The 20,848-nt window shown below is 44.2% G+C and overlaps 3 protein-coding genes across 5 annotated transcripts in view; 1 reads left to right on the forward strand and 2 right to left on the reverse strand.

Moving 5' to 3' along the window:
* Nucleotides 1–7,719: 7,719 nt before the first annotated feature.
* LOC307142712 (tubulin alpha-1A chain-like) lies at nt 7,720–11,469 on the reverse strand. Of its 2 annotated transcripts, none has more exons than XM_079843765.1 (5): nt 11,361–11,469; nt 10,446–10,606; nt 9,408–9,630; nt 9,011–9,159; nt 7,720–8,919 (listed from the first exon to the last, which is right to left on the reverse strand). In XM_079843765.1, the coding sequence occupies exons 2-5, from the start codon at nt 10,446–10,448 to the stop codon at nt 7,939–7,941; spliced, it is 1,356 nt and encodes a 451-aa protein (XP_079699891.1). In that variant the 5' UTR covers nt 10,449–10,606; nt 11,361–11,469; the 3' UTR covers nt 7,720–7,938. The 2 variants fall into 2 exon arrangements, with proteins under 2 accessions (XP_079699891.1, XP_079699890.1); XM_079843764.1 differs by having other exon boundaries at nt 10,446–10,625; nt 11,361–11,461.
* LOC307142711 (tubulin alpha-1B chain) lies at nt 11,083–18,626 on the forward strand. The gene is made up of 4 exons (XM_079843763.1): nt 11,083–11,520; nt 14,551–14,773; nt 15,005–15,153; nt 15,245–18,626. Exons 1-4 carry the CDS (start codon nt 11,518–11,520, stop codon nt 16,223–16,225), a joined length of 1,356 nt encoding a protein of 451 aa, XP_079699889.1. The 5' UTR covers nt 11,083–11,517; the 3' UTR covers nt 16,226–18,626.
* The window catches only part of suox (sulfite oxidase), an 892,829-nt gene continuing 890,260 nt past the window's right edge, over nt 18,280–20,848 (reverse strand). For both annotated transcript variants that reach the window (XM_079843760.1, XM_079843759.1), the window contains exon 4: nt 18,280–20,814. In XM_079843760.1, coding sequence (XP_079699886.1) covers nt 19,315–20,814 — 1,500 coding nt within the window. In that variant the 3' untranslated portion in view covers nt 18,280–19,314. The remainder of the gene's footprint in view (nt 20,815–20,848) is intronic.

Consider the following 20,848-nt stretch of genomic DNA (forward strand, 5'->3'; position numbering starts at 1 on the left):
GGCTATAATCTCATAGCATTATTTACGCAATTGTAATTGCTGTCTAAATGCCACTTGACTTCAGGTGCAGTGCCTGTGCCATATGTGGCAAAGATGGCTTTTTGTTGATATTGATTTCAACTGAATGGGGAGAGAGTTGTAGGTTGGTTTCCCCCTCAGTTAAAATCATGTGTGGGGGGAGTTGGGGGCACAGATTGAAACTGAGGGGACACAGATCAGATCTGAGAGGGCACTTCCCCATTTGGCCCCCTCATGGCGCAGGACCTGCCAATAGTTGTCAGAAAAAGTGTGCAAAAGATGTCAGATTTGAGGGCACTCCCACAGTGAAAAACTGCTTTACCTACATGTACACATTTTGCACATTTATTGATTAAATTTGAGAATTTGACAAAAAAGATACGTTATTATTTATTATATAATAAACATATGTTATTCAACATGTTATCTGACAACCAAAACATAGCGCTGTATGTCAATTAAGCCTTTGTCTTGTGAGTAAATTGTATTCCTTTGGATTTTAGTGAATGTGCCGAGTCATTCTGCAGGAAATGTAGAACAATATAAATGATTCTTTTGCACACTGTACGACATAAACATAACGGATAAGCTCACTGTGTGCCTACATTAATAATTCATGCATAGCTTCCATTTTTTCCCTTTGCTCAGTCAATAAAGGCATCCTGACTGAAATTTGGTAGTCTTCACATTATGTGAAGCATATCACATCACATATTTTTTTTATATATATATATATATATATATATATATATATATATATATATATATATATATATATATATATATTCACTCACCTAAAGGACTATTAGGAACACCATACTAATACTGTGTTTGACCCCCTTTCGCCTTCAGAACTGCCTTAATTCTACGTGGCATTGATTCAACAAGGTGCTGAAAGCATTCTTTAGAAATGTTGGCCCATATTGATAGGGGCGGCAGTGGCTCAGTGGTTCATGTAGGTTGTCTACAAACCGGAAGGTTGGTGGTTCGATCGCCGGTTCCACCTGACCAAGTGTCGAGGTGTCCATGAGCTAGACACCTAACCCCAGCTGCTCCCGACAAGCTGGATGGCGCTTTGCATGGCTGACACCGCCGTCGGTGTGTGAATGAGTGTGTGAATGGGTGAATGTGAGGCAAAATGTAAAAGCGCTTTGGATGGCCGTAGGTCTGTTAAAAGCGCTATATAAATGCAGTCCATTTACCATAGGATAGCATCTTGCAGTTGATGGAGATTTGTGGGATGCACATCCAGGGCATGAAGCTCCCGTTCCACCACATCCCAAAGATGCTCTATTGGGTTGAGATCTGGTGACTGTGGGGGCCATTTTAGTACAGTGAACTCATTGTCATGTTCAAGAAACCAATTTGAAATGATTCGAGCTTTGTGACATGGTGCATTATCCTGCTGGAAGTAGCCATCAGAGGATGGGTACATGGTGGTAATAAAGGGATGGACATGGTCAGAAACAATGCTCAGGTAGGCCGTGGAATTTAACCGATGCCCAATTGGCACTAAGGGGCCTAAAGTGTGCCAAGAAAACATCCCCCACACCATTACACCACCACCACCAGCCTGCACAGTGAACAAGGCATGATGGATCCATGTTCTCATTCTGTTTACGCCAAATTCTGACTATACCATCTGAATGTCTAAACAGAAATCGAGACTCATCAGACCAGGCAACATTTTTCTAGTCTTCAACTGTCCAATTTTGGTGAGCTAGTGCAAATTGTAGCCTCTTTTTTCTATTTGTAGTGGAGATGAGTGGTACCCGGTGGGGTCTTCTGCTGTTGTAGCCCATCCGCCTCAAGGTTGTGCGTGTTGTGGCTTCACAAATGCTTTGCTGCATACCTCGGTTGTAACAAGTGGTTATTTCAGTCAAAGTTGCTCTTCTATCAGCTTGAATCAGTCAGCCCATTCTCCTCTGACCTCTAGCATCAACTAGGCATTTTCGCCCAAAGGACTGCCGCATACTGGATGTTTTTCCCTTTTCACACCATTCTTTGTAAACCCTAAAAATGGTTATGCGTGAAAATCCCAATAACTGAGCAGATTGGGAAATATTCAGACCGGCCCGTCTGGCACCAACAACCATGCCACGCTCAAAATTGCTTAAATCACCTTTCTTTCCCATTCTGACATTCAGTTTGGAGTTCAGGAGATTGTCTTGACCAGGACCACACCCCTAAATGCATTGAAGCAACTGCCATGTGATTGGTTGATTAGATAATTGCATTAATGAGAAATTGAACAGGTGTTCCTAATAATCCTTTAGGTGAATGTATATATAGCAAAGTTATTCTTAATTCTGAGGCAATACGTGTGACACCTTGCCAATAATTTCTAAGTATCTCTCTTTTAATGTCTTTAAATGGTTTAAACGAAGAAGGTGAAGCGGAGCTAGTTGATAGATTAAACTTTCGCCGTATCCGGTCGGCAAAACTCAGAACACATCTTCCTTTCTTAAGAATGACTTCAGTGCCGTTCTTTGTTATTTTCTCAAAGAAAAGCTTAACTCCAAGTCTTCCAGAGTCGTGGCCAAAGCCAATTCGAAAGACCGCTGTTCACCAGCTTCTTTGTTTACAAGTAGCACTCGGAACTGCGTCAACTCTGCCGTCATTATGTTAAGCCCGCTCACCGACTCTATACACGATGTGATTGGCCTAACCAGAGTTTGTTTTTTCTGGCTCGCAAGCCAACGGAGAGTTGCTAGACTACCCTGGCTACAAATTAGATTTTCTGCTGCTAGGGTGCGTCTAGATTTCTAGGCTAGTGGGATACTTCAATATATTTAAGTCAGCAACAAAAACATTTAAAATAAATAGTTTTATTAACACTCCTCCATGAACTGCCACCTTAACGTGGTGGAGGGGTTTGAGTACCCGAATGACCCTAGGAGCTACGTTGTCCGGGGCTATATGCCCCTGGTAGGGTCTCCCAAGGCAAACAGGTCCTAGGTGACGGGTTAGACTAAGAGCAGTTCAAAACCCCTTATGATGACAAAAAAAAGGAGGACCGTGACGTCGCCCGGTACGGCGCAGCCGGGGCCCCACCCTGGAGCCGGGCCTGGGGTTGGGGCTCGTATGCGAGCGCCTGGTGGCCGGGCCTTCCCCCACGGGGTCCGGCCGGGCTCAGCCCAAAGGAGCGACGTGGGGACACCTTCCCGTGGGCCCACCACTCATGGGAGGGACCGTAAGGGGCCGGTGCAAAGCGAATCGGGCAGCAGTCGAAGGCGGGGGCCTAGACGACCCGATCCCTGGACATGGAAACTGGCTCTTGGGACATGGAATGTCACCTCGCTGGCGGGGAAGGAGCCTGAGATTGTGCGTGAGGTTGAGAGGTTCCGACTAGAGATAGTCGGAATCACCTCCACGCACGGCTTGGGCTCTGGAACCACACTCTTCGAGAGGGGATGGACTCTTCACCACTCTGGAGTTGCCCATGGTGAGAGGCGGCGGGCTGGTGTGGGTTTGCTTATAGCCCCCCAGCTCTGCCGCCATGTGTTGGAGTTTACCCCGGTGAACGAGAGGGTCGTTTCCCTGCGGCTTCGGCTCGGGGATAGGTCTCTCACTGTTGTGTGTGCCTACGGGCCAAACAGCAGTGCAGAGTACCCGACCTTCTTGGTGTCCCTGGGAGGGGTGCTGGAGAGTGCTCCGACTGGGGACTCCGTCGTTCTACTGGGGGACTTCAACGCCCACGTGGGCAATGACAGTAAAACCTGGAGGGGCGTGATTGGGAGGAACGGCCCCCCTGATCTGAACCCGAGTGGTGTTCAGTTATTGGACTTCTGTGCTAGTTACAGTTTGTCCATAACGAACACCATGTTCAAGCATAAGGGTGTCCATCAGTGCACATGGCACCAGGACACCCTAGGTCGTAGGTCAGTGATCGACTTTGTGGTCGTTTCATCTGACCTGCGGCCGTATGTCTTGGACACTCGGGTGAAGAGAGGGGCGGAGCTGTCAACTGATCACCACCTGGTGGTGAGTTGGATCCGATGGCGGGGGAGGAAGCTGGATAGACTCGGTAGACCCAAACGTACTGTGAGGGTCTGCTGGGAACATTTGGCCGAGTCTCCTGTCAGAGAGATCTTCAACTCCTGCCTCCGGCAGAGCTTCAACCGGATCCCGAGGGAGGCTGGAGATATTGAGTCCGAGTGGACCATGTTCTCCACCTCCATTGTCAAAGCGGCTGCTCGGAGCTGTGGATGCAAGGTCTCCGGTGCCTGTCGAGGCGGCAATCCCCGAACCCGGTGGTGGACACCAGAAGTAAGGGATGCCGTCAAGCTGAAGAAGGAGTCCTATCGGGCCTGGCTGGCTTGTGGGACTCCTGAGGCAGCTGACAGGTACCGGCAGGCTAAACGGACTGCAGCCCGGGTGGTTGTGGAGGCAAAAACTCGGGCCTGGGAGGAGTTCGGTGAGGCCATGGAAAAGGACTATCGGCTGGCCTCGAAGAGATTCTGGCAAACCGTCCGGCGCCTCAGGAGGGGGAAGCAGTGCCCCACCAACGCTGTTTACAGTGGCGATGGGCGGCTGTTGACCTCAACTGGGGATGTTGTCGGACGGTGGAAGGAATACTTCGAGGATCTCCTCAATCCCACCGTCACGTCTTCCATTGAGGAAGCAGAGGCTGGGGGCTCAGAGGAGGACTCGTCCATCACCCAAGCTGAAGTCACAGAGGTGGTCAAGAAACTCCTCGGTGGCAAGGCACCGGGGGTGGATGAGATCCGCCCTGAGTACCTCAAGTCTCTGGATGTTGTGGGGCTGTCTTGGCTGACACGCCTCTGCAGCATCGTGTGGCGGTCGGGGACAGTGCCTCTGGGATGGCAGACCGGGGTGGTGGTCCCTCTTTTTAAGAAGGGGGACCGGAGGGTGTGTTCCAACTACAGGGGGATCACACTTCTCAGCCTCCCCGGGAAAGTCTATGCCAGGGTACTGGAGAGGAGAATTCGGCCGATAGTGGAACCTCGGATTCAGGAGGAACAGTGTGGTTTTCGTCCTGGTCGTGGAACACTGGACCAGCTCTATACCCTCTACAGGGTGCTGGAGGGTTCATGGGAGTTTGCCCAACCAGTCCACATTTGTTTTGTGGATTTGGAGAAGGCATTCGACTGTGTCCCTCGCGGCGTCCTGTGGAGGGTGCTGGGGGAATATGGGGTCCGGGGTCCTTTGCTGAGGGCTGTCCGGTCCCTGTATGACCGAAGCAGGAGTTTGGTCCGCATTGCCGGCAGTAAGTCAGACTTGTTCCCGGTGCATGTTGGACTCCGGCAGGGCTGCCCTTTGTCGCCGGTTCTGTTCATAATTTTTATGGACAGAATTTCTAGGCGCAGCCAGGGGCCGGAGGGTGTCAGGTTTGGGGACCACACGGTTTCGTCTCTGCTCTTTGCGGATGACGTTGTCGTGTTGGCCCCTTCTAACCAGGACCTTCAGCATGCACTGGGACGGTTTGCAGCCGAGTGTGAAGCGGCTGGGATGGGGATCAGCACCTCCAAATCCGAGGCCATGGTCCTCAGTCGGAAAAGGGTGGCTTGCCCACTTCAGGTTGGTGGAGAGTTCCTGCCCCAAGTGGAGGAGTTCAAGTATCTAGGGGTCTTGTTCACGAGTGAGGGGAGGATGGAACGGGAGATTGACAGACGGATCGGTGCAGCTTCTGCAGTAATGCGGTCGATGTACCGGTCTGTCGTGGTGAAGAAAGAGCTAAGCCGTAAGGCGAAGCTCTCGATTTACCGGTCAATCTACGTTCCTACTCTCACCTATGGTCATGAGCTTTGGGTGATGACCGAAAGGACAAGATCCCGGATACAGGAGGCCGAAATGAGCTTTCTACGCAGGGTGGCTGGGCGCTCCCTTAGAGATAGGGTGAGAAGCTCAGTCACTCGGGGGGAACTCGGAGTAGAGCCGCTGCTCCTCCACATCGAGAGGGGTCAGCTGAGGTGGCTCGGGCATCTGTTCCGGATGCCTCCTGAACGCCTTCCCGGGAAGGTGTTTCGGGCATGTCCAACCGGGAGGAGGCCCCGGGGAAGACCAAGGACACGCTGGAGGGACTATGTCTCCCGGCTGGCCTTGGAACGCCTCGGTGTCCCCCCGGAAGAGCTAGAGGAAGTGTCCAGGGAGAGGGAAGTCTGGGCATCTCTGCTTAGACTGCTGCCCCCGCGACCCGGCCCCGGATAAAGCAGAAGAAGATGGATGGATGGATGGATGGATGGAGTTTTATTAACAAATGTTCAAATGATCTATCCGATCTGTACGAGAAGAAGCCTTTATATACACATGGCCGACTCACCTATTTTCCTTGACAGTTTTTCTGCATAACTCCACCACCCCGACTCCTCACTCTCGCCTGGTTTCTATCCCAGCCAGAGATACAGGGGCAAATTTCGAGCCTTTCCTCAGACAGAACACCAAGTACTCTAGCTCTGATTGTTTGTAAGTGTGAACTTGTCAAATGTGGATTATGTGAAGAAGAGCGATGTCTATAATATTCTTATATTGTGATACATTTTAAATTTAACAGAATGTCATATTACAACTTTTACAGCTTTTACAACTGTACCATGAGACATCAAAAACAAAATAAATACCTGCACAGTAACTTTACTAATTGAATAATTTACTAACCCTGTTCTTCTACTAGTGCTTGAATCATTTTAATACATTGAGTAGTGTAAACACAGAAAATTAAAATTAAAACCGTTATATTATAATAAACTAATTTGGATTATTTGATTTGAAAAGAGAAACATTTGCGATTCACGAACATCAAGAGACTTTCCCAAATTATACTGTTCTCGTTAGGTGAAACTAACTAAAATATAGTTTTTCTTGTGGTTTTTAGGAATCTGTCCTATTGCATTGCTTCACCATAAATGGGTTGACTATGTAGCTAAATAGGTAGCCTTGTCCCACATGACACATTCGATGTATAGGTCTTGTTGTCTTTGCTTGACTGTATGTAAAGGCCTGTAGCATGTCCAAATTTGTCATTTTAAAGGATTAATTCACTTCAGAATAAACATTTCTTGATAATTTACTCACCCCCATGTCATCCAAGGTGTTCATGTCTTTCTTTCTTCAGTCGAAAAGAAATTAAGGTTTTTGAGGGAAACATTCCAGGATTTTTTTCCATAGTGGACTTGGGTTGAACCAATTTGAAAATGAAAATGTTGGTGTTATTTTGTCACTTATTGAGCAGTAGGCTAGCTGGAGCTGTTTACCTCCAGTATTTGTGCTAAGCTAGGCTAGTGGTGGGTGCGTCAGACAGAGTTATGGCACGCACAGAGATGAAAATTGTATGTATGGACTTATCTAACTCTGGGGGATACGGTGAGTAAGCTAAAGTCACAAAAAGTCGAAGTGTTCCTTTAAGGTGCTGAAGAGCACGTGCTATGCAGCTGTGGTGCATTCTTTTGAGGACTTTTGTCTACTAGTTAACATTTGATGTGGCCTTAGTTTGGATGCAAAGAAGCACAAATTCAATAAGTCAGAAATTTCAGAATTAACTGTTTGTGTTTTTAAAACATGGAAGGACGTTCTGAAAGTTACAGTGTGTCTACATATAGTATTTCCAAAGACCAAGGAAAACTGATTTATAATGACCCTTTTAAATGCAGAACTAAAGGTCAGTTCATTGTTGATGTGGCCTTGATTGTATTAATTACATAACTAAGTGATCAAGAGCATATGAATGTAAACAGAAATGTAACAAGATCATTTTAAGGTTTTTATTGAGTTCTTAAAACCAAAACACTGAACAGACACAATTAGCAGTTGTTATAATATTTATCAGGGTATTACATAGATTGTAACGAACACCAATACCATTATGTCACCTGGCACTTTCTTAAGCTTGTGAAATTGTTCAGTCTAGAGGCTAGCTGCTCATTAGCTATCATTCTAAGGAAGGCATGATATAAAGGAAATCTAATATTCCTCACCTTCCTCTTCTCCTTCTCCCTCGACTGAATCTACACCCACCTCCTCATAATCTTTCTCCAGAGCTGCCATGTCTTCTCTAGCCTCAGAGAACTCGCCCTCCTCCATACCTTCACCTACGTACCAGTGCACAAAGGCACGCTTGGCGTACATCAGATCGAACTTATGATCAAGCCTGGCCCAAGCCTCGGCGATAGCAGTGGTGTTGCTCAGCATGCACACGGCTCGCTGCACCTTCGCCAAATCACCACCAGGTACAACAGTAGGAGGCTGGTAGTTGATGCCAACCTTGAAACCAGTTGGACACCAGTCCACAAACTGGATGCTGCGCTTGGTCTTAATGGTGGCAATTGCAGCATTTACATCTTTAGGCACAACATCACCACGGTACAACAGGCAGCAGGCCATGTACTTCCCGTGGCGCGGGTCACATTTGACCATCTGATTCGATGGTTCAAAGCAGGCATTAGTGATCTCAGCCACTGAGAGCTGCTCATGGTAAGCTTTCTCAGCTGAGATCACAGGAGCATAAGTTGCCAAAGGGAAATGGATACGTGGATACGGCACCAAGTTGGTCTGAAACTCTGTGAGATCAACATTCAGGGCGCCGTCAAATCTGAGAGAGGCCGTGATGGAGGACACTATCTGGCCGATTAGCCTATTGAGGTTGGTATAAGTAGGACGCTCGATATCAAGGTTTCTACGGCAGATGTCATAGATGGCCTCATTGTCAACCATGAAAGCACAATCTGAGTGCTCTAGGGTGGTGTGGGTGGTAAGAATGGAGTTGTAGGGCTCCACCACAGCAGTAGAGACCTGTGGAGCTGGATAGATGGAGAACTCGAGCTTGGATTTCTTTCCATAATCAACAGAAAGACGCTCCATCAGCAAAGAGGTGAAACCAGAACCAGTTCCTCCTCCAAAGCTGTGAAACACCAAGAAGCCCTGAAGTCCAGTGCACTGATCAGCCTGCGAAGAGAGAGGAATGGAAAGAAATATTTTCAGTTTAAAACAAGCGCTGAATGAAAACCATTTGAGTGCGATTATAAAGATACTTTACCAGTTTGCGAAGCCTGTCGAGAACAAGATCAATGATCTCTTTGCCAATAGTGTAATGGCCACGAGCATAGTTGTTCGCTGCGTCCTCCTTTCCAGTGATCAACTGCTCGGGGTGGAAAAGCTGCCGGTAAGTTCCAGTGCGGACCTCATCTGAGCCGCAAAAAAAGCAGAATGAGAGAATGAAGCCGTGAGGAACTCATGGATCAACCATAAAGGCCAATTCACACTGGCAGACGCCAACCAACAGCAAGAGACACTGGTTTTTCTGGATCAGTGGCTATTGCCATTGGTCGATGTTTGTTTTCTGTTTAATCTCCATTTGAGTGACATACTGTAATCTGGTGACCGTCCGCATTGTGAATTGGCCTTCAGAGATTGGTGATCAGGCAGATACTAACCTATCACAGTGGGCTCCAGATCTACAAACACTGCCCTGGGTACATGCTTGCCAGCTCCTGTCTCACTGAAGAAAGTGTTGAAGGAGTCGTCCCCTCCACCGATTGTCTTATCACTGGGCATCTGTCCATCCGGCTGAATCCCATGCTCCAGACAGTAAAGTTCCCAGCAGGCATTGCCAATCTGGACGCCAGCTTGACCCACATGAATGGAAATACACTCGCGCTGTTGTGACGAAGAAAAACTACAGTTTTAATGTTATAGTTGGTTGCAGCCTTCAAATCTGATATACTTTAAGACTTTAATATATTGCAACTGTGAATTATGTGTTGTAATAATTGCAGAGCTTTAGATATAAAACTGAGAGGCTAGAGGCGAGACGACGTGAAAATACTGGGCTGAGCAACATAAGTTCACTTAAAGAAAAACAAGCCACATGAATGGAAACACACTCGTTTATTTCATGAACATTCATCCTGTAAATTAAGGATCATTTCCAGCACTGATACACAATGAAGCTTAGTAAAATGTCATTTTCGAATAATAGATTTGATTAAATACCATGTTGAATTCAAATACATATTTATTTTCAGGAAAAAAAGTAAAAAATGTTTAAGCTATTATGAAACATAACAATAGCCTACTGTTTACAAATAAGTCAACACCATTTTGAGATGTGTAATTATCTAGCTATGCCAATGACACCAATGGCCTGAAATGTAAAGAGCGTTAAAATCCCAACATTTGCTAATAAAGTTTTGCAAAAAATTATATAAAGAAGACATTTAAGCACAGTGCATTATGACATATGGGGTAACTCTCTTTAAAAGCAATAATACTGGCTAAATATCACAAGTAAATGTAGTCTATAATTTACAGTACAGAATATATATTATCTCTTTTTGGTCTCACTGAGCAGAAATGTTGTCTTATGAATAATACAAATGCATGGCGTGCAGCAAGACTTCTGAGGAGCGCAAAACACCAACATTGATCAAACACAGGAAGAAATTAACTGAGAAATGAAAGAGTAAACTCACCATTTTGTGTTTTTTTCACAGGTGCTGTAGGCGCTGATGTGTGCTGATCTCACTGCAGAGAAGATGGAGGTGTCGCTATGAGAGAGAGAGAGAGAGAGAGAGAGAGAGAGAGAGAGAGAGAGAGAGAGAGAGAGAGAGAGAGAGAGAGAGAGAGAGAGAGGCTGCGGGAGGGAGTGGCTCCTGATCAAAAAATAATAAGCCTTTGTGTGATAATATTCCAGACAAAATACCCTTACTGAGTGCTATTAAATCATTTATTAGAAGTAGGTGATTCAAACATCGCACATATTACAATTCGTGTAATTGTATAGACCTACATTGACCGGCAACCTGCATCCTATAGGCTAAATCATTTAACATTTTGCTTGCGCGTTTTATCGGACCATACATTTAAATAGCCATATCAAACAGATGATTTACAATATTGTCTTTTAGATTTGATGCACCATATCAATTGGGACCCAGACAGACAGAATGTGTTTCAAAACCTTTAAGCTCCCTCTGCAGTATTTTCTAGGCTAGGGTATAATAAACCGGTCCAAGCTGCCTAAGTAGTGAGCTCAAGTGTGTTTAGGACACGACCGTCTCGGCCAACGCCCGTATGAGAGATTCTGCTGCAGTGTGATGGCGTCATGATGCTGCAGAGTCAGACTACTAAGTGATGCAAGTCACTATATGTGTGACTTGTGTGTAAAAAAAAAAAAATCACATTAATAGATTACAATACATCTTTTGCTGCTTTTACAAGAGGAGCTTAACTGACTCATTCATCTTCAGAGATATTTAGAAAAAATATATTTAACATAATAACACATTTATGCCCAGAGATTCTTCAGACAACAACGGCGTGAAAATCCTCGAATGAAACAAAAGTGTTGTGGTGCAATGAAATTACAAATCTATATGTTCACATACATGAAGTAGGTCAGATCCTGGCGCCCTGGCGCTGTATAAAAGCGGTGCGACTCGAGGATTTCTCGCAGTTACTACATCGACTCTTCGCCGTCGAGAACAGTAACGCTGTAGAGCAACATCTCGTTTCCAGATCATTCCAAATTAGGCCGATAGAAAAATGGTGAGTAGCTGACTAATGTATTATTACTTTTTAGGCTACACTCTTAAAAATAAAGGTTCCAAAAAGGGACATTGTTTACCACTATAAAGAACCTTTTGTGCTATGCAAACGTTCGTCTTTATGGGACCATAAAGAACCTTTATTTTTAAGATTCTATACTATTTTAAATATACAGCATACGAATAATAAAACAATTTCAGCAAGCATTGTGTGATTGGTGATGTTATTATTAGCCACAGCCTATTCTAAATCTTGTTCATATCTTTGTAAATATGATTATAATTATTATAATTATTTTAATATAGTGATGCGAGGCAGGTTACAGACGATATCTGCTCGATAGTTAGCCTATTCCTGCTGAATATTCCGCATGTATTTGAAACGTTAACATGTTCACATGTTTTCGTCGAGAAGATGAGGAGATATTAAAACAACAATACAATATACAGTAGGCTACAGCAGTGCAAAAATACATTATAAATATATAAAACCTCCGTCACTTAACAATGTAGTAGCCTATATTTTCAGACGGCTGGATTAGCATACAAATCACCAGCATGTAATCAATTCTTATGTTGTATTTTTGATTCTGGTGGCCTATATAGCAATGGTTTATTGTGTTTTAAAAGGAGTGAACACTAATCTTTTACAGTGCAGCATATGCAGACCGCCATAATCTCATTAAAATGCATTAATCTGTCCAGCTAATCTTAGGAAACATATGTTGTATAAAACAGTATTCTTTAACAAGCCTTCATAGTTATTCTCATTTGCAGTGTGAGAACTATTTGCACCGATCAGGCATAACATTATGACCACTGACAGGTGAAGTGAATAACACTGATTATCTCTTCATCAGGGCACCTGTCCGTGGTGGGATATATAGGCAGCATGTGAACATTTTGTCCTCAAAGTTGATGTGTTAGAAGCAGGAAAAATGGGCAAGCGTAAGGATTTGAGCAGGTTTGACAAGTGCCACATTTGGGCTGGGCGATATGACAAAAAAAATCTCATATCACGATATAAGTCATCTCATATCCAATAACGATATATCACGCACGATATAGTACCTTTTCTGTAAATTCAATCGATTAATTGTTTATATATATATTGACCATTTCTTTTTTTACATTTTAAATATACTCTAATATGTACTCATTCATATGTGATTATTTTTCTCCCTTTATTTAGAAGTGTTTGTCATTGAATCATTCATTTAAAAGATTTTTTCACAAACGCTGATTCATCCCATTATGAAACAAGTCGTTATGATTGACTCATTCAAATTATTCCATCTTCACTAGTCTGTTATATGGAGTCCTGGCGGCAAAAGCCTGTCACATGTGGTTTATTTTAATCAAAAAGAACCTTTAACCGACGTATTTTCCCATGTTGGTTATTTCGTTTTTTAATCCTGTGAATACTTTCCCCTTAAAAACATACCGTCCTCACCAAAGTTTGTCAATTGTATGTTGCCAGTTTTAACATGTTTTAAGGCTTGCCAGTTTGGACATTCAAGCGATTTTAGACCATCGGATGTGTATCATTATATTGAGCTACTGTGCTGATACATTGTGACACACAAACACACTCTGTAATCGGCTCGAAGCCACCCGGTTCTGTCTCCCCTTCACTCGCCATGCTGTTATTTATTCATGTTTCTGCCTGCATCCTCGTGGTGGCGTGTAAGATTGCAGTAATCCAAATGATGAAAAAGTATTTCCGTATGAATAATGTATTTTGCGTCACCACGGAATAAACGATAAGGCATAATATGAAACAATAGACTTTTTATTTCGTCCATCCAATATATATCGTCATATCGCACAGCCCTAGGCCAAATTGTGATGGCTAGACGACTGGATCAGAGCATCTCCAGAACTGCAGCTCTTGTGGGGTGTTCCCGGTCTGCAGTGGTCATAATCTATCAAAAGTGCTCCAAGGAAGGAACAGTAGAGAACCGGCAACAGGGTCATGGGTGACCAAGGCTCATTGAAGCACATGGGGAGCGAAGGCTGGCCCGTGTGGTCCGATCAGACAGACGAGCTACTGGAGCTCAAATTGCTCAAGAAGTTAAGGCTGGTTCTGAAAGAAAGATGTCAGAGTACACAGTGCATCGCAGTTCGTTGCGTATGGGGCTACATAGCTGCAGACCAGTCAGAGTGCCCATGCTGACCCCTGTCCACCACAAAAAGCGCCAACAGAGGGCACGTGAGCGTCTGTGGGATGTGCTGAACAAACAAGTCCGAACCATTGATGCCCCACCTCGCAACTTAATGGACTTAAATGATCTGCTGCTAACATCTTGGTGTCAGATACCACAGCACATCTTCAGGGGTCTAGTGGAGTCGATGCCTCAACGGGTCAGGGCTGTTTTGACAGCAAAAGGGGGACAAACACAATATTAGGTCATAATGTTATGCATGATCGGTGTATAAGCCCAGAAAGAAATATAGCTCTCAGCCTTTGTATGGGCTGCACTTATACTGCATTTACTGTAAATTGAAATGTATAAATAGTCATGCAATTTGGTAGGATGGCTTGTAGTTCTTTAAGTAAACCTATGTTGCTAGTTAAGAAATAGGGAAGAGACGGAAAAAAATTGGGGTTTTTAAATAAGAGAGGAAGAGGAAGGTGGCATCCATAGTTGCTCAGCCCAGTATTTTTGCGTCGTCTCGCCTCTTAGCCTCTCGAGTTTTATATCTAAAGCTCTGCAAATATTACAACACATAATTCACAGTTGCAAAATATTAAAGTCTTAAAGCAGGGGTGTCCAAACTCGGACCTGGAGGGCCACTGTCCTGCAGAGTTTAGCTCTTACTTGCCTCAACACCTGTCTGGAAGTTTCAAGTATGCCTAATAAGACCTTGATTAGCTGGTACAGGTGTGTTTAATTGGGGTTGGAGCTAAACTTTGCAGGACAGTGGCCATCCAGGATCAGGATTGGACACCCCTGTCTTAAAGTATATCAGATTTGAAGGCTGCAACCAACTATAACATTAAAACTGTCTTTTTTCTTCGTCACAACAGCGCGAGTGTATTTCCATTCATGTGGGTCAAGCTGGCGTCCAGATTGGCAATGCCTGCTGGGAACTTTACTGTCTGGAGCATGGGATTCAGCCGGATGGACAGATGCCCAGTGATAAGACAATCGGTGGAGGGGACGACTCCTTCAACACTTTCTTCAGTGAGACAGGAGCTGGCAAGCATGTACCCAGGGCAGTGTTTGTAGATCTGGAGCCCACTGTGATAGGTTAGTATCTGCCTGATCACCAATCTCTGAAGGCCAATTCACAATGCAGACGGTCACCAGATTACAGTATGTCACTCAAATGGAGATTAAACAGAAAACAATAGCCACTGATCCAGAAAAACCAGTGTCTCTTGCCGTTGGTTGGCGTCTGCCAGTGTGAATTGGCCTTTATGGTTGATCCATGAGTTCCTCACGGCTTCATTCTCTCATTCTGCTTTTTTTGCGGCTCAGATGAGGTCCGCACTGGAACTTACCGGCAGCTTTTCCACCCCGAGCAGTTGATCACTGGAAAGGAGGACGCAGCGAACAACTATGCTCGTGGCCATTACACTATTGGCAAAGAGATCATTGATCTTGTTCTCGACAGGCTTCGCAAACTGGTAAAGTATCTTTATAATCGCACTCAAATGGTTTTCATTCAGCGCTTGTTTTAAACTGAAAATATTTCTTTCCATTCCTCTCTCTTCGCAGGCTGATCAGTGCACTGGACTTCAGGGCTTCTTGGTGTTTCACAGCTTTGGAGGAGGAACTGGTTCTGGTTTCACCTCTTTGCTGATGGAGCGTCTTTCTGTTGATTATGGAAAGAAATCCAAGCTCGAGTTCTCCATCTATCCAGCTCCACAGGTCTCTACTGCTGTGGTGGAGCCCTACAACTCCATTCTTACCACCCACACCACCCTAGAGCACTCAGATTGTGCTTTCATGGTTGACAATGAGGCCATCTATGACATCTGCCGTAGAAACCTTGATATCGAGCGTCCTACTTATACCAACCTCAATAGGCTGATCAGTCAGATAGTGTCCTCCATCACGGCCTCTCTCAGATTTGACGGCGCCCTGAATGTTGATCTCACAGAGTTTCAGACCAACTTGGTGCCGTATCCACGTATCCATTTCCCTTTGGCAACTTATGCTCCTGTGATCTCTGCTGAGAAAGCTTACCATGAGCAGCTCTCAGTGGCTGAGATCACTAATGCCTGCTTTGAACCATCGAATCAGATGGTCAAATGTGACCCGCGCCACGGGAAGTACATGGCCTGCTGCCTGTTGTACCGTGGTGATGTTGTGCCTAAAGATGTAAATGCTGCAATTGCCACCATTAAGACCAAGCGCAGCATCCAGTTTGTGGACTGGTGTCCCACTGGTTTCAAGGTTGGCATCAACTACCAGCCTCCTACTGTCGTACCTGGTGGTGATTTGGCGAAGGTGCAGCGAGCCGTGTGCATGCTGAGCAACACCACTGCTATCGCAGAGGCTTGGGCCAGGCTTGATCATAAGTTCGATCTGATGTACGCCAAGCGTGCCTTTGTGCACTGGTACGTAGGTGAAGGTATGGAGGAGGGCGAGTTCTCTGAGGCTAGAGAAGACATGGCAGCTCTGGAGAAAGATTATGAGGAGGTGGGTGTAGATTCAGTCGAGGGAGAAGGAGAAGAGGAAGGTGAGGAATATTAGATTTCTTTAGGCAAGTTACAGCTTTACATCGCTTATCAGTTCTTGTCAGGAAGGTAAAGTTGACACACATTAAGTGAGCATTCAGTTTGTCTAGTGCAGTGTAGAAAAGATGTGCTGTAAACATTTGTTCTTTACATCATGTTGACCACATACTTGATGCAGCAATGCATTTGGATTTTTAAGGCATATTTTATGGTTCATCCAAAAATGGTGTATAAATTTAATAAAATGATGCACTGACCTTACCAACGTCTGCAATAAATTGATCATTTGAAGACAAGTTACATATGCTTTACACACACACAAGAAACAAGTGTTTTTTTTTTTTTTTCAATTTTATATTTTTCACTAAATATCAAACCTATACACACTTGACAAAAAAAACTGAATGTAGAGTTTCTTTTTCTTTGAGTATTTACTTCAAAATAGTGATTCACATAACAAATTGTATTAAAGAGTACATTTACAAAATAATACACCAATATCAACACTTACTACAGTAAAATAACTACCTCTTATAAGGTTAAAAATATATGGTATAACAAACCATTATTACTTGATATAATGGTAAAAATGCTGGCAAAACGGGTTGTCAGAACCAAAACTCTAAGCAATAATGCCAAATACATAGAGTTGCAATCAAAATTATGCAACCACCTTACCTGCAAGATATTCTGGTGTTACAAACTATTTTATAAAAACATAAAGGCACCAGTCAAAAGTATTATAAAGTACACATTTGAGTGTTTCTGAGAATTAGTTTGTTAGAAAAAATAAAAACAAGTTTAAACATCCATGTACCAAATTATTTCACCCAGAAGTATTTTGAATTCTTCAATTCTTTTTTCATACTGTTGTCTGAGGTCAACTAAATGACGTTTGCGTGGTTTTTACATTCAAAAACATCATAATGAATAAGTAATAGGCTATTTTCTGCCCTGGTTTTGAGCGTCTCTCAAGGAACGCACGGTTTTATGGCCGTGCCGCACTGAAGACTTGGAAGTAAACGCCCACTGCTATGATTGGATAAGCTTTGCATATTTAATGAGCTTCGTCTTCCTCTGTGACATGAAAGCTTGTGCGAAAACGACAACTGGAATGATTCGTCCCACAGCTAGGGCTCGCAAAATGTCTTTATTAATGTGTAAATTAATTGGAATGTTATTATTATATTACTTGGCCCGCCCGATCAGTGGATATAACCGCAAATCAAGAACACACACACACAGAAGCAGGCCGGGCTTACGTTTTGGGAGCCCATCAGGAAAACACATAGCCCCGGGACGTTGGGCTTTGCGAGCCCTGTGACAACGTGCTAAGTTATGTTCAGTTAGACATGTACACATAATCAATAGATGTCAAACGATTCGTAACAATGCAGTATTATCACATATACAAACATTTTTACTCGCATTATTGTGTTGTTTCATTCATTCATGTAATCTCAACCTGTCTGCAAATCAAGTCTCTTGTTTACAAACGAATCCGTGGTGAAATGAGGGAACAAACGTGCAATGTCTTCCTCACGTGAGCTGGATATTCATAAAAAAAATAGTTCAACCACACATTCCCAATATTAGAATCCGAAGGAAGCTTATGGAGCGACGGTGTTCTTCCACAACCAGGCACAGCACAATATCTTGCTATCTTCGGCATGTTTATTTCTCAGTAGCGCGCGATCCATTTAGCTCCACGAGTCGGTGGGCGGGGCTACAGAATCAGGCGTTCGTCTTCTTCTGTTGAGGCGGCGTTTCACCACACTCAGACGTCACAGTTTGGCACATTCTAGTGTTTTCTGGGCCTGGTGTCAATAAAAGCTTTTCTTTGACTAACAAGGAAGTTTTCAGCTCTGAAACTTATATCTATTCTTATTTCACAATTAACTTTAATATATCAAAGGCTGAATGAAAAAGTTGATTTCTCAATTTATGGCACCTTTAACTTTATACAACCTTACAAGTACACCTTCTCCACTGTTAGCCTTTTCCTTTTGTGCAAAAGCTTCCAGCTCGCTGATATTTCTTGGTTTCTGTGCTGCCACCGCTTTCTTCAAATTTAGATGGGATTTAAATCTGGAGACTGAGCAGGCCACTTAAGAAGATTCCAGATCAGATTCCTAAACCAAGCCTAGGTAGCTTTAGTCCAATGGTCATTAAACTTTAGAGCAGGCGTTCTCAACACTGGCCCTCGAGAACCGCTTTCCTGAAGAGTTTAGCTTCAGCCCTTATCAAACTCACCTGCCTGTAGCTTTCAAGCCGAGATGGCCTTATTATCGGGAGATACGACGGCCTCTGGTCTCCTTCCCTGCATTTTTTGAAAATGGCTATAGACTCGGCTGGAAGACTCATAAACTCTACCCTCGAAGAACTCAGGACAGAAGTGGTTGAAAGTGGACAACACATAAAAAAAAAAAAAAACAGGTTTAAACAGAATGCGTCTCCCTCATCCACTTGTGATCTGATTGACCAAAATGCATCTTAATACCAGGTGTAACCAGGGCCTCTGATGCACGTTCAAATAGTATTGTTGTAAAAGCGGTAGTCACTACCTGCATTTTTCGGGAGGTAATTTGGTTGTAGAATGCGGTTGTCACTCCTGTAAATGACTGAAATCTGTGCATTAAAAGGTGAACTGGCAACCGATTTAGCTGCAGTGTGTACGAGGCCATTTTGACATCACTTTCAATATGCCACTAAACTGATAACTTTAGATCTTCAGAAAAGCTTAAATTGTTATTGTCTCAGTGGGTGAAATATTTTGTATACATTCAATCTGCAATCAAAATTAAGCCTAAGATGATCAAAATCAGACCTTATTTGTGTGCAGAGGATATGTGGAGCCTCATCATTATAAGCCTGTGTTGATGTTCACAATAATCCAAGTGGTCTTCATGTCATACAGGATTTCACAATTTGGTGATAAGAAATTAATGACAAACGATAAACTTGTTTGGTATGATCAATCTTGAACAAGTATTCAAGAGTTGAACACCAGGGATTATCCATCAAGGGGTTTATTTTTGCTTGTTAAAATAGAATTACTGAGTAATTGCGTGTAAAAAATCTAAATCATTTCAAGCTCAACCAGATTCATTTTCGGTCTTTGAAATCCTCATTCACTTTGACCTTTACTCGATGCCACGCATTACTAAGTACTCCCCGTAAGTTCCAGATAGGGGCAATAGTATCTGGCTGCATGTTGTAACTACTGTCCACTGCTTTGCATACAATCTCCAACTCCTGAGCCCTATGAAGAAGTGGAATGTCTATCTCCCATAGCTTCCAAGCCCAGGCTCTTCCAGGTGGAGGAGAAGGAGCAGGCTGTTGTTCCTTATCGCCAGTGCGAAGTCTGGCTACATGCCACGTCTTCCCACCATCTATTGAGACGTCTACTCTGACAACCTCTCTTCCTCCCCCACTCCATGCATAGCCTTTTACGGTCAGCTCCCCGTGACTGCTATCCACTAAGGTTCCTTCTGCTGGATGAGTGATCGCTGACTGTATGGGGAGTTCCTGTATGGCTGGTGCCGATTTAAAATCCACAGTGTCCCAGTCGGTACCTGGAGAAAAGCCTTTGTAATCATTCTGCTGCCAGTGACTCTTGCTCTCTTCGTCACTCACAACAATTTTCCCCAACCATTTGACGTTGCGTGCTCCAACAATTCCAGGTACAACCACACGGACAGGGTAGCCGTGGTCAGGCGGAAGGTCCTCCCCGTTCATCTCATATGCAAGGAGAACGTCCCCTTCTTCACTAACCGCCTTGTTCAGTGGGATAGATGCACCGTATGCTGTGCCGGTCACATCCACGTCCAACCCTTCAAACTGGACATGTTGAGCCTTTGCTGCCACCTCTTGTCCAAAGCCATAGTGCAACAGTACATCCCGCAGGCGTGCGCCTGACCACGTAGCATTGCTTATCGCGGCAATGCCCCAATTGAGTCCTTTGACTTGCTTGACGGAGTTCATCTCAGACCGACGGTTCCCAGCACACTGAAGCGTTGCTGTAATGGTGTGTTTTGGAAAACAAGACTTCAGCTCACTAAGTGTAAGTGATACTACTCCACCAGGAAGACCCTCAATCTCCAACCTGTACGTTTCCGGATCCACCCTGGGTACTGGAAGATGATTCCGCTTAAAAAATATGACTGAGGGGGTGATGTAGTTGTCAGAAAGTATAGAAGCAGGTGGTTCGGCATTGAAAGGTTTCAAACTGTTGATCTGAAGAGCAGGGTGCCGTGTAGGCTCGGCAGAGTAAGGGTCTAAAGTGTTGGTGCTCTCTTGCTTCTTGAGACTCTCTGTATTAAGAAAACCAATTTTATACGCGGAAAGGATTTCTAGAACATGGTCTTGTTCATGAACGGCATATAAAGCCCAATAAGGTTCCAGAGCTCCACCTGCAGCCAGAAGTATTTTATCGCCACCAGGGTGCATGGCTACAAATTCAGTAATATCGTAAACTTCCCCTTTATAGGTGACCCACACACCATTGTCAAGGGAGCAATGCTTTGTGACTTCTTCTAGGGAGTACACAGGAAGAGCTGACGCCTGCGTTCCTGGTAACTGTGCTGAAGAAGCTGCCCATTCAACCTGAACAAAAACAGACACAATAAAAAAAACGATT

The sequence above is a fragment of the Gobio gobio genome (genome assembly GCF_949357685.1).
Source record: "Gobio gobio genome assembly, chromosome: 19".
NCBI lineage: Eukaryota > Metazoa > Chordata > Actinopteri > Cypriniformes > Gobionidae > Gobio > Gobio gobio.

Excerpts from the sequence above, each read along its gene's own strand:
- LOC307142711 (XM_079843763.1), top strand. Across the intron at positions 14,774-15,004 it reads TCTGGAGCCCACTGTGATAG|ATGAGGTCCGCACTGGAACT; the intron begins GTTAGTATCTGC and ends TTTGCGGCTCAG. Across the intron at positions 15,154-15,244 it reads TCGACAGGCTTCGCAAACTG|GCTGATCAGTGCACTGGACT; the intron begins GTAAAGTATCTT and ends CTCTCTTCGCAG.
- LOC307142712 (XM_079843765.1), bottom strand. Across the intron at positions 9,160-9,407 it reads TCTGGAGCCCACTGTGATAG|ATGAGGTCCGCACTGGAACT; the intron begins GTTAGTATCTGC and ends TTTGCGGCTCAG. Across the intron at positions 8,920-9,010 it reads TCGACAGGCTTCGCAAACTG|GCTGATCAGTGCACTGGACT; the intron begins GTAAAGTATCTT and ends CTCTCTTCGCAG.